This window comes from Glandiceps talaboti, chromosome 5, assembly GCF_964340395.1.
Source record: "Glandiceps talaboti chromosome 5, keGlaTala1.1, whole genome shotgun sequence".
NCBI lineage: Eukaryota > Metazoa > Hemichordata > Enteropneusta > Spengelidae > Glandiceps > Glandiceps talaboti.
Genome location: NC_135553.1, coordinates 1,590,642 through 1,604,452, shown reverse-complemented (window position 1 = coordinate 1,604,452; position 13,811 = coordinate 1,590,642). Strand labels below are relative to the sequence as shown.

The 13,811-nt window shown below is 35.7% G+C and overlaps 2 protein-coding genes across 2 annotated transcripts in view; one reads left to right on the top strand and one right to left on the bottom strand.

Annotated features, from left to right (window-relative positions):
• The window catches only part of LOC144436015 (ubiquitin carboxyl-terminal hydrolase 22-like), a 20,026-nt gene extending 16,108 nt beyond the window's left edge, over positions 1-3,918 (bottom strand). Inside the window, exons 1-3 of the mRNA XM_078124685.1 lie at positions 3,599-3,918; positions 1,909-2,041; positions 807-920 (exon numbers count right to left, since the gene is read on the bottom strand). Of these exons, the coding sequence (XP_077980811.1) occupies positions 807-920; positions 1,909-2,041; positions 3,599-3,889 (538 nt within the window). The 5' untranslated portion in view covers positions 3,890-3,918. The remainder of the gene's footprint in view (positions 1-806; positions 921-1,908; positions 2,042-3,598) is intronic.
• LOC144436016 (dehydrogenase/reductase SDR family protein 7-like) lies at positions 3,917-13,811 on the top strand. Its single transcript, XM_078124687.1, has 7 exons — positions 3,917-4,016; positions 6,362-6,573; positions 8,218-8,321; positions 9,699-9,918; positions 10,800-10,892; positions 11,328-11,480; positions 12,130-13,811. Exons 2-7 carry the CDS (start codon positions 6,417-6,419, stop codon positions 12,330-12,332), a joined length of 930 nt encoding a protein of 309 aa, XP_077980813.1. The 5' UTR covers positions 3,917-4,016; positions 6,362-6,416; the 3' UTR covers positions 12,333-13,811.

The following is a 13,811-nucleotide window of genomic DNA, read 5'->3' as shown; positions in this document are numbered from 1 at the left end:
ATGTGGTATGTAGAGTTTTTGTGCTGTTGACTGCAAATGATGGTGGTGGTGGTGGTGGTGGTGGTGGTGGTGGTGGTGGTGGTAGTACAACTGTTGTGTTTTATGTAACACTTGTGTTGTGGTGTGCAGTGTTGTATTATGTTGTGCTGTATGCTAACTATTCCAGTCCTGGCTACTGGGTTGTGGTGTTGTACCTGTGGTGGTTCTGGTGTAGCTTTATCATTATATGTGTAACAACTGTGTTATGACTTGTCATGTTCTGATGTGTTATGTTATATTGTGGTACGTTGTATTGTGTGTCTGGTGTTCTGCTGAATACCAACTATTTCAGTCCTGGCTAGTGGTGTTGTGTTGTGTTTTGTTGTGTTGTGCTGTGTTGTGTTGTGCCGTGTTGTGTTGTGCCGTGTTGCATTCTGTTGTGTGGTGTTGAATACCAACTATTCCAGTCCTCAAGCTACCAGTGTTGTGTTGTATTGTTTTGAAACATGATGTGTCAAGCTCTATGCTAAATATGCCAGTATTGCTTGCTACTGTAGTGTTGTGTTTTTGTACTGGTAATGTTGAGTTGTGCTGCCTTGTGGCACATAGTGTTGTGCTGCATTTTATGACAACTATAGTCCTGGCTACTGTTGTGTTGTGTTGTGTTGTGTTGTGTGCCAACTATTTCAGTAATGGCTACTACTGTTGTGCTGTGTTGTAACAATTCCAATCCCAGCTACTGGTTGTGGTATGTTGGTAATTGTATACAGAGTACAGATATGCTGTATACCAACTATCTAAGTCTGTGTCAAGTATCACTTGTTTACCTAGTGATTTGGCAGCTTTGGCTCTCACTTCTCTGGCAATGCATTCCAATTCTCTGTCATAAACGTAGTCTCCACACAAAAAGCAAAGAACGGCACCATAACTTAAATCAACAGCTGCAAAAAAATAAGGAAAAAGGAAGTGGGATATTTGTATTAGTTTGTCAAACAACAGAGTGTCATCATAATTAGTAACATTCAATACTCTCCAAGATTACAGTGATGGTACAAGACTTGTCAAGATATTTATAACAAAACTATAGTACAGGAACTGAATTTTCTACAACATTATGATCCCATTTTCTGAATACATAGAGCTATAAATCTCTAGATATTTTGAAGCCATTGTTACAACACAAAAGGAACTATTTCTGCAACTATACGTGGCCTCTATTTATATTTTGATAAGTACAAAATGTAACTGCTTTCATTGACCCTATAGCTCTTGCATAACAACATGAATATCAAATACATTGTGGTATCTGTACACACTGTGTGATGCAGCAAAATAACTCAATGCATCCTGCCATGATAACATGGATGCAAAATTTGCTTCAAAATTTGCACTACACACTAGTATGATGAAAGGGAGTGTCACCGTTGAACTTGTACATTTGTTCTCCCATGATATAAAGAATAAAGATATGATTTATAAAACAATAATGACAGTTGTTAATTGTTATGCAAATTCCAATCTCCCTTTTTCAGGAATGTATTGGATGGCACTCAATGCTCAATAGAAGCCAAGGGGAGAACCCAGAATACATATGACATCTGACCACTGTACTGTTAATAAATGTATTTACATAGACTAATTTTATCTATAATATCACACACTTCAGTGACATAAAATGTACACTGTACTCTTGAACTCACATCAGTGTTTTCCAAACAGCAGCTAATACAGATGATATAATGCTGCTATCAATTCTACTCTAAGCGCCACTGAACATTGTTTTCTTTGGATATTTGGCGCTATATAAATTTATTAGATAGATAGATAGTTTTGAAAACATTGTACAGTTCACTGATGACTTTCCATGTTGCATATAATATATGCCACAATCCCATAGAGGGTGTGTGATCTTTCATGCTGGAGGCTTACCTAAATGATGTCTTTTCGTCCTTGCATGTTCCTGAATATGTTTCCTACTGTAGCACCCAAAAAACACACAGTGTAAACACGAGTGGAGACGCTCACCAGGGTTTCCACATATATGACAAAGACATGCCTTCGCCTAGAGAAATGAGAAAAAAAATGACATTTCATGTCACACATAAGATCTCTTATAACATGACAAAGTGACACTACTGATGACTGTAACTTCTGTTTTGTAACGGTTTTTGTTACACGGTAAACCTACTAAAAATAAATTATATGAAAACATTACGCTTGAAAAGTACACAGAATTACAGCATTACTTTCACTTTCTTCAAAATAGCAAATGACTAGGATAAAAAACAAAGGGAGAGGTAAAGTGTATCAACAATGGATTAACTTGATTTAAAAAAGCAAACAAAAAAGTTGCTGTCCCAACTCCCTTCATTTCACATTATCAAGACAGTAACTATTGCTTTTTGGAAGTTGGATAAAATAGACAAACCATAATTTGTCACTAAATCACACTGTTTATGGTTACAATTTTGACCTTGGTATCAAAACTGATTTTGCATGTGTGTTTTACCAACTGACACCAACAATAGTGTTTCAGAATTTAGAACGGTAAACGTTGAGGATTCAGTACTGCAGTGTGACATTGACAGCTACATGAGCAAAGATTGCATGTAGAATTAAGAATTTTGTAATTTAACTCATATATGAGATTTCATCTAATGAAACGCCATCTAATGAAACACCATAAATGAGTTTTCATAATATTTGAAGATCAAAATATCATCCTTGAATCATCAAACATTATCGACCTTGTATTGCCCTTCCACAGTTCATTGCGACATCAGTGAACACGACTTGGGTTAACTAAGGTGAATTAAACTCCGTGATAAATCTAGGTTAGATTTACCATTCACACAACGTCAATTTTTAAACCACATCATTCTGTAAATTACCTCGCATTAAACTATGGAAGTATCAAGCACGAGAAGAATCAGGACAAAGGAAATTAAACAAACACTCATTCAGTATTCTGATGCTAACAGACGAGGAGAGTGTCAAGGTCGGACATGGCTAACACTGCCAACTGTTGGTCACGTTTCTGCTCTCTTTTTCGGTTTAAAATTAATTTTCAATCAACTTTCAATGATTTCTTTAACTGGAAGTATGCAATATTGACAGTATATGGCTGATAAGATTTAAAACATAAACAAACTTATGAAAAATCTAACAATGAGACATGACAACTGGTAGCAATTGACATCTTAAAGGGTATCCGCCTTGTCCATCCATCGCAGTCAATTTCTAAAATGTGACAGACACGTTTATTTATTGTAATATCGTTAGGTGATACTTCTATAATGACGTACTGTCGTATTTTTGTTTAATGTTGCTTATCACAATGATAAATCACAAATAACAAATGCATAACATAACGCTGGAACATGTCAAACTCACGCCGGTACTTTGACTACTGTGTACACGGTTTACGACGCTTTAATTCTGTCTCGCGCATTCACTTCGAACTCCATACAAAGAACTCACAAAAAATAACGGACGATGATAATGTGCATACATATTTACATCAAACTGGTAAAATTTAACTAATGGATGAAGTACCAATATTATTTTTACAAATTTGTTTTCATTAAAAGCCGGAAATTTTCACTTTGAAATGACGTACCTTTCGCTTCCTACTTTCGGGCGAACAGCAGTACACAAAATACGACTGAATAATTCGGTACGGTCGTGTGCCTTTAGAAGCCTTGAAGCTGCTCAAATGTTGGCAGCCTGACAGGCTCATGCTGGCAGAAAACACTCTGAAATTTGTGCAGCCGTTGTAGCCAGTGTGGTAGGATTTGTGCTGGTCAATTTTGAAGCCAAGGACGGAGAAGTTCTGAGATGAAGTCGAGTAAAATGGACACAATGTTACAATGTGTGCAGCTGTGTTACTGCGCACCAAGCCAGTGCGCATACAAACACATACCACACTATGCTTCCGCTTCCGGGGTCACTGACAAGTCGTGGTGAAGAGTTGGTGTTCTCAAAATGAAGCTTTTTGTAACCAAGTCAACGTGAAAAATCAATCCGTGCAAAAGAAAGTAAGCAAAAGTGTACAAATAATTCCCTATGTTTTATAGCAATTACACCACTAGATGATGGCGAGCAAATGATCCGCGTGTGTGCATCATGTACAGTAGAGAGGAGAAAGATGACTGGTAACTGAGTCTCAGGATGAGTAGGCGTGATATACGACCCAGGATGGGCTACTTAGCAACCAGGCAATTGGCTATGACGTATTGATGACAAAGGAATAGTCATTCACATGTAGTACAAGTAGAGATACCATTTCGATAGTATTTGATGTCCACTAACTCAGGTGACAGTTATCCTTGTAGGCTGTACACCAGTTTCATAGTTTATTATCGTAACCATGGAAATTTCCACAAAATGAGAACAGTAATGTCTACTTATTTCATTTACCTTTTTAAAACTTCACATAATTTGATGCCAACTAATAATTTTTTAATTAAACCTACTGATTTTCTAAAAATGAATAATAGATATCAAACTCTCAACAACGCCAGAAAAGTAAAATAGATGAACAAAACGATCAAAATTTTTTTTAGAACTTTAATTTTCTTTGGAATGTCCAAAACAAGCCTGACTACATGCTCCAGAAACAAATTATATTGTATCAGCAACATTTCTATTTTGATATAATTTTATGAAGATGAAGGCAGACTGCAGAATGATTGCAAGTTTTAAAGGTAGAGTCAGTGCCTCATCAGGTGAAATTATTTTTTTTACACTTTTCAAAACGGCTTTCCATTTTTTGAGCCAACACAATGCTTCTCAAGTTATTCATATGGAAAGGGTTGAAAATTTCATGCTAAGCAGCTAAGTCTAAAAATATCAGTCCAATGAATAACATCAGTAAATCGTCGGCATTGATTGTACTGTTTGCATTTCTACACTGATATAGGGAGTCTTTTTGTGCTGTACTTTAATAGTCTCATGTTTCCATTGTACAGGGCTAGGGATCAGTGTGCCCTCTAAGCCAATTTGACGTGCCACTGACGCACACAATTTCTAGTGACGCACCAAAATTTGGTGTTTCCTTATCTCTTACTATGTGGTGGCTCACAAGAAATGACGGTTTTTATCTCACAACAATTTTGACTCACAACAACAAAATTTAGCTATCATTAGAGGACACACTACTAGGGATTATCCGTTTTAGGTATAAGATACGTTTAAGATGTTAGAATAATTACAGAAGACTCAAGCTTGCCAGAAAGTGAATCAACCATTTCTGCAGTTTTTGAGATGTTTAAAAAATATCAGTTTCATTACATTTCAGTGAGTATATTGAACTGTTGAATGCAATGTACACCATTTTCAACCTTTATGTGGTTTGAAAACCCAATAAAAACTTGTGAGGACAATGAGATGTATGTGAATAAAACAGCTGCCTTTCTATGACAACTACCACATAGTAGAAGGAGACAGTGATTTTGAATGATATACAGATGAAATTACAAGAACACATAAGATTTATTACTGTATTGAAGATTAGTGGGTATGCAGATTACTGCCATTACACAGATAAAGATGTACCAGTACCAATGTACTGTTTGGCTCTTGTAGGCAAGATTTGATTTGATTTGATGTGATTGGTTTGATTTCGTGATATGTTTGATTTGATTAGGTAATAACTTTGATTAAATTTTATCAGGGATTTGATTCAATAGATTTGATTCGTCTTGAGTTGATTTGATATGAGTAACTTTGATTTTATGATTTCATATGACTCATTTGGTTTAATTTGATTTGATATACAGATTAAATTTGAGTTTATATTTGATTCGATTTGATTTGATATGAGTAACTTTAATTTTATGATTTCATATGAATCATTTCATTTGATTTGATTTGATTTGATATACAGATTAAATTTGAGTTTATATTTGATTTTATTTGATTTGATATGATGTAAGATTGATTTGGTATTTAAGATTAGTTTTGGTTTTGATAAAATTTGGTTCAAGTTTGATATTGGGTTTGATTTGATTTGATATGATTAAATTTGATTTGATCTGATTATGTTGATTTCATTTGCAAGTGTGAGGTTGATTTGATTTAAAATTAGATTACATGTAACTGAATTTGATTTGATTTGCATGGTCATGATACTATTATCAATATTATTTGAAATAACACTGCATACAAATTAATGCTATCAATAATCAATACTTTTGGGTGACCATGTCTGTCTTGTTTTTAAGCTTTGGTGTAATTTATTGTCATGACACACATGTAGAAATTCTGTGTTTTGAATAATCTGATATGATAGATTCATAATTTTTAAAAAAGAACATAAGAAGGCAATATACATGTGTGTACAGATATTCTGTTTAAAATGTGGTCTGTTTTTCTATGACAGAAGTCTACAGCGGGTCATAGTTTACATTTAAAGTGCAGTTGTTACATAACTTACAATGGTGGACCTGACGCCAGCTGCAGTTCTTTCAGGACTTGCCATTGGTGGTCTTGGGTTACTATGGTTACTGCAAAGGATAAAAAGAAGACGAAATCTAGAACTACTGAGAGATAAAGTAGTATGGATAACTGGTGCAAGTTCTGGTGTTGGTGAAGGTAAGTCACATGCCGATCTTTATAAGTTCTAGTGTTGGTGAAGATAAGTCACATGCTGATCTTTATAAGTTCTAGTGTTGGTGAAGGTAAGTCACATGCCAATCTTTATCGTCTGAATATGGGTTTGTAGGTTTCGATTGTACAGCAGAAGTGCCAGATACCTTTGGAAAAGTGCATGAGTTATGCAACAAAGGTGCTGAAAACCTGATAGTCATAAAAGCATTTATTGCTTAATTATATTATAGAACCTTGGGATGGCAGGGTATACATGATTTGCATGTGAATTTAGAGAAAATTAGTATTTAAGGAATACTTCCTTCATTTGGGAGGTAATGTCCTGGCGATGTCTGTCTGTCTGTCTGTCTGTCTGTCTGTGCAGAAATTTTGTTCCACTGATATCTCAAAAAGTACTGAAGCCAATGTTTTGCAATTTACTATGTGGCATTGTTGGGCTGTAACTTAGCGCTGATTAGTTTTTGGTGGGCGTGGCTTGCATAATTAATGATAATTTCTATAATTAATGACACATAGTGAAGCCCTTTTAATAGTAGGCACCCTGTCAGGCCTAATCAGTCTTTGTATCTCACTTGTATTTGATCTTGAGACAGACTTTGGACTTGAAGGGAATGACACTACGTGTGTGTGTAGATCCAGCCAGCAAGTCAACTACTTATTTTATTACATACTCATACAGGTTTAACTTTTTTGTGCTCCCAAATATTGATATTTCCTTTCCAAAGGTATGGGAAGGCATACTAAAGATTCAAATTTGTTATTTTATATGTCTTGGCTTGTTTCACTGTAATGTTTTTTCAATGTTGCTACAGCTACACACAGTAAAGCCCTTTAGTAGTCTTTGTAACATCACTTGTTGTATTTGATCTTGAGGCAGACTTTGGACTTGAAGGAAATGACACTATTATGTAATAGTGCAGATCCAGCCAGCAAGTCAACTACTTATTTTATTACATTACTCTTACAGGGTTTTTTTTGACATCCTAAACATTGATGTTTCATTTTCAAAGATATGGGAAAGGCATACAATGAAATTTAGTGGTGTCAATTAATTCATCCACAAGGGCTTTATCAATTGTGATGAAACTTGCCACAGATATTGATCATACAGAGATATGATGGTTTTTACTGAAATTTAGTGCTGAGTCTACAGTTCACTACAAATACCCCAGGAAAATGCTAAAATGATATCTCTGAACGGAAGCGTTTTTGGTTTACTTCTAGTTATACTGACTTAGGTGATATTTTCTGCTCAATATCAAACACAATCTCATAGCATAGATTAATTGTATGAAATAAGCTGGACTTTGGTGGTGAAGTATTGTGAAATCGGACCTATTGTAAAACTGGAGATCAATAGAACAATTTTGCATTTGCTCAATTATGCCCATAGACACTTCATCAAATTGATATATGATTTTTAGTATCCTTCAGTTTTGAAAATATGCATGTGTTATTTAGATTTAGTGTTTGTCGCATAAACATACACACATTTGAGTAAGAGAGGAGTGTTGGTAAGCCATTCATTGATGACTACTTTGATCATATCACAAGCTACATATTATTAGTTACAGCATTATCGCAAATTTCAATGAAGTCAGTCTTAAGTCATTGGATGTTACATTGCAGCTTGTGCCCATGAATTCTACAAAGCTGGGGCCAAATTGATTCTGAGCTCCAGGAGAAGCACAGAACTGGAAAGAGTACGGAATGATCTGTGTGCACTGAAATTGGTAAGTGTACAATCATATAATTGCAGAAACGAGTAGTCAGAAATGATCTTGAGAAGTCTTGGGGTAGCAAAAGCCAGTTGGGTTGAGTTACCAAGTTTGGAAATAATGCATCAACTACACTCATTGTGGACCAGAACTATACCAGTGTGTTACTGTGTGACTGGTAGGCTAGAATTGGCTAAGGCTAAGTCTCAGGGTAACAAAAGCCAGTTGGGTTGAGATACCTGGTAACTCAGTCAGGAAATAAGGCACCAACTACACTCATTGTGGGCCAGAGCTATACAGGTGTTTATTGTGTAGCTATTACTAGGTTTTCAATAGATCAAATTATATCACTCTTACAATCATGTGATACTAATGCCAGTTCTAGCATATCATAGAAACTGTGTAACTTAAAAAACCATCTTGTACTGTATTCTCTGAGAATGTTGACTCTGAGTCGGGCCAAAAACATGTCTACATTTAAATTGAATCCATGTTTTCAAGTAATTGACTATAATGAAAAGAAATACATTTGAAAACGTTTGTAAAGTTTCCAAATGATCTCATGAAGTACAGTCACTGTAATTGTCTGGTCCACACACATGAGTATTAGGGTCACTCTATAAGAACCTAACTAGTAACTAAGGATGACTTGGGGTCTCACTCTACAAGAATCTAACCAGTAACTAGAGATGGCTCGGGGTCCCACGCTACAAGAACCTAACCAGTAATTAGAGATGGCTCAGGGTCCCACGCTACAAGAACCTAACCAGTAACTAGAGATGGCTCTGGGTCTCACTCTACAAGAATCTAACCAGTAATTAGAGATGGCTCAGGGTCTCACTCTACAAGAATCTAACCAGTAACTAGAGATGGCTCAGGGTCCCACGCTACAAGAACCTAACCAGTAATTAGAGATGGCTCAGGGTCCCACTCTACAAGAATCTAACCAGTAATTAGAGATGGCTCAGGGTCTCACTCTACAAGAATCTAACCAGTAACTAGAGATGGCTCAGGGTCCCACGCTACAAGAACCTAACCAGTAACTAGAGATGGCTCAGGGTCCCACGCTACAAGAACCTAACTAGTAACTAGAGATGGCTCGGGGTCCCACACTACAAGAATCTAACCAGTAACTAGAGATGACTTGGGGTCACTTTAGACAATAAAGTTATTTCTATTCTATTCTATTCTATTCTATTCTATTCTATTCTATTCCATTCTATGTTTTCGGTATTATACCACTTGCATGCTGCGCAATGATGCAAATAGTGACTGTTAGATATGTAATAATATATATATCTATATTAAAGTCGACATTATGAACAATGATTACTGGTATAACAGTTATATTTACATCTACTGAGGTATTGAATGTGTTGTATATTATAACAGAATACACCAACTCATGTACCAAGGATTCTTCCGCTGGATTTAGCTGACATGCAAAGTTTGGAGAAGAAGCCTAAAGAAGCCATTAGTTTCCATGGACACATTGATATTTTGATAAATAATGGAGGAATAAGTTACCGTGGTACAGCCATTGATACCACGCTGGATGTCCATAAAAAACTTATGGATGTTAACTATTTTGGCGCTGTCACTCTCACCAAAGGTAGGAGCTCTGCTCAGTAGCGTGTCTATCTGACCTTTGACACTGAATGTCACTCTGTACACTCCTGACTCCTTTAATCACTCAATACAAACTGTTTACAATCAGTGACAGGCAAGCATTGAAAAACAGATTTTGTTACAAACAGGGAAATTAAACAACTGAATTGGTTTAATAACACTTGGCACAGCATGCTGTACATTTCATCATTTGATAAGAAAAGTTTTATGGTCACTTTACATAATTGTTCATGTTCACAAATCAATTTCCAGTGTCTATGCTGTGATCATATATCTCACTTCAGTGTCTATGCTGTGATCATATATCTCACTTCAGCATCTATGCTTTGATCATATATCTCACTTCAGTATCTATGCTGTGATCATATATCTCACTTCAGTGTCTATGCTGTGATCATATATCTCACTTCAGTGTCTATGCTGTGATCATATATCTCACTTCAGTGTCTATGCTGTGATCATATATTTCACTTCAGTATCCATGATGTGATCATATATCTCACTTCAGTGTCTATGCTGTGATCATATATCTCACTTCAGTGTATTATGCAGCAGTCTGACCATACATCCTTACTATGCTGTGACTGAAAGATTTCACTACATTTCTCTTCTACAAAGACATGAAAATATATAAGTATTTTGCTAAACATTATCAAATATCCCATATTGAGAACGGTAATTTATCAATGTTTATGTTTATGTATCCCTTAGTGAATACGATACAATTTCTCTAGAAAGGATATTTAGTCCTCACATTCCCTCAAAACACATCTGCTGCATTGTAGACTAGTCATGATATAATGGGCTACACTGTTGCAGTATTTACATCAATTGATACAAATGAATTTAATTGTAACTTTACAGGTGTCTTATCTAGTATGGTGTCTAGTGGCAGTGGTCATATTGTAGCTGTCAGCAGTGTACAAGGCAAGATGGCCATTCCGTTTAGAACAGCATGTAAGTGTACAATGTCAATTTGGATTGTGAGTGGGATCAGGCATGATGGTGCAAGTAACTGTTTACAGTAAATCATCATATTCAGTATTGTAAACATATACTTGACACGATTAACATACTGTACAGCCATGCATATAATTACCATTGAGCTGACATGAACAGGTTATGTTTTTACAGAACAAAACTTTCTTATACTAGTTTACAAAAAGTCTTATTTAAGATGACATCAAATTAACCAGCATGACAGTCAGTAAGCCTGTCTTTGTAGTCTGTGGAGTGTTTGGAATCTGCAACCAAAATGAAATGCTCTCACCCCCCACCACCACCCCCACCCCCACCCCACTCTCCCATACACTTATTAGGTACAAGTTATAGCTGACCTTTGACACTATGTATGAACTGACATGTTATATTAATGTTTTCTTTTCTGTATAGATACTGCATCTAAACATGCCTTGCAAGCATTCTTTGATAGTCTTAGAGCAGAACTGTGCCAACATAATATCCAGGTTACAGTGATAAGTCCAAGCTATATCAAGACCAACCTATCTTTGAATGCAGTCAATCCAGACGGCACCAATTATGGAGGTAAATCACATATTTCATAGTGCCTATAGTATTGCAGTGATCCTGCCAAAAAGATGGAGAATGCACCACAATCAATAGTCAAACATTGTCATTAGGGAAAATATTTCTGAGGTATTCATGCCTCTGTGAGGTATTCATGCTTCTATGAGGTTATTTAATTGTAACACTCTGCTGTGGCTTGCACTCTAAGAAAGAAATAGTCATTTGTGTAATTACTTTATTCTCCTTTTCTTAATTTGATGAACCAAAACAAAGTCTGTAAAGTGGGTGTAAACTTCCTGAGTCAAGTTATTCATAAGCCTCAAACATAATCTAGTCAAGTATAGTAACATTTGTATATAACTGGGTCAATGATGACAGATAGTAAATTGCTTAGATAGAAAGTTTGATGATGACTGATTGTCCCTCTAGCTGTCCACTTCAACAGTGGGTGTCATTGAAAATGTAATGTTCATGCTGTGTACAATAATTATTTTCATAATCACATCTTCCCTTTTTACTGGTGCTGAGTAACAAAACTGATTTATTAAGATATTTAATTCATGTCATTGCATAACTATTGTTTGCAGAAGCCTTGAAGCCATGAACACTATTCAGGTTGTCATGGCAACTTGAGTTATTGATAATTGATAATGTTTATTGTTGACAGTCATGGATTCTACTATCATGAGAGGAATGACTCCAGAATATGTAGCTAATCAGATTTTACAAGCTGTGGCCAATAAACAAGAGGATATTATCCTTGGACCATTCACTCATAAAGCTGCTATATATCTACGTACATTGCTACCTGCAGTCTTCAACAAAATTATGGAAGCCAGAGCTAAAAAAGGAATGGGATCAGAAAATTAAAGAATGGATTTTAGTCCTAGAAGAATGATGGCAGAATGTTGAATTGAAAAGCCAAAAATAGGGAGTGTCAGCTGAATAGGGTACTAAGCCAAACATATATGGAATGTCAGCAGAATGCCTAGATGATAAGCCAAAAATATACATAATGGGAGCTGGCCTGTTGAATGGATAAGCTAAAAAATAGGGAGCATCGGCTGAATGGTGAATTAAGCTAAACACAGCAGAATGCGTAACTGATAAGCCAAAAATACAGAATGAGAGTTTGCCTGTTGAATTGATAAGCTAAAAAATAGGGAGCATTGGCTGAATGGTGAATTAAACCAAACATATGGAATGTCAGCAGAATGCCTAATGGATAAGCCCAAATTACATAATGAGAGCTGGCCTGTTGAATGGATAAGCCAAAAAATTATGATGGAATGACAGGGGAATGTTGAGGAATGGATTCTTGAGCTGACAATAAATATGGCAATGAAATGCAAGTTAGATTTTATCCCAGAACTGAAACCTGACTACAATCTGGGCTTGAGACTTAAAAATGAACGTTCATGGCAAGGAGAAAAGGAATAACATTGAAAATTAAATCATAGAGCTAAGAAAGAAATGACATCGACAATGTAAAGACACTATAAACATCTTAGCTAAAGTTTAAATGATAAAAATCAGTTTCAAGTTAACTACACAACAATCACAATTCAATGTATTACAGGTATACAATGAGATGTTTGTATTTGGTGACCAAGCAGGCAATGAATAGAGTTGATGGTGACATCATTGGGAACATGGACATATATGTATTAAATATGCACATGTGTTTATTTGTATGACTGATTTTATGTTCAATAAATATGTCTGATAAGACTGTAAGATATGTCATGTTGGGACGCCCTCATTGTCTGCTCTATGTCTATGAAAGGGGTTGACTGATGTGTGAGGGCGCCCTGTCAAGGCATAAGTTAGAGACTATTATGTCGGATCATAGACCCTCCACAAATGAGGGTGCAAAATTTGTAAATCTACAGACGTTGAAGGTGAATACCATTTTCAATTCTTGAGAATTGAGTTTCTACCAGCATATTTTTATTTGGAACCAGATTTTCACCAATTTAAATCATTGATGTGTACAACACACTGTGATTTGTTAATTAAGTTATGTAAGGGGAAAACCATTTGATTTCTGGGGGGGAGGATTTTGGGAGAAAAAAAATTGACGGCAGGTGAAGGAGAAAAAAAAATTGATCCCATAATGGCTTGATAATTTTTTTCCTAACAGACAGAAGTAAAAAAAGAAATTGTTTCGATGTGCTACAAAATTGGTAACCGAGAAAAAAAGTGCATATGGAAAAAATAATTTATTGCAGGACTGACAATAGAAAATAAAATTGCTGTCACAGTGAAGGGGAAAACAAAATCTTTTAAACAATCCTGTACAGTAAACTTAAATACCTGTACGTCAAGCATACTGTAACTTGTATTCCT

Coding starts and splice junctions, on each gene's coding strand:
- LOC144436016 (XM_078124687.1), top strand. CDS start 6,417: ATGGTGGACCTGACGCCAGCTGCAGTTCTTTCAGGACTTGCCATTGGT. Junction 8,322..9,698: donor ATCTGTGTGCACTGAAATTG/GTAAGTGTACAA, acceptor ATATTATAACAG/AATACACCAACTCATGTACC. Junction 10,893..11,327: donor CATTCCGTTTAGAACAGCAT/GTAAGTGTACAA, acceptor TTTTCTGTATAG/ATACTGCATCTAAACATGCC.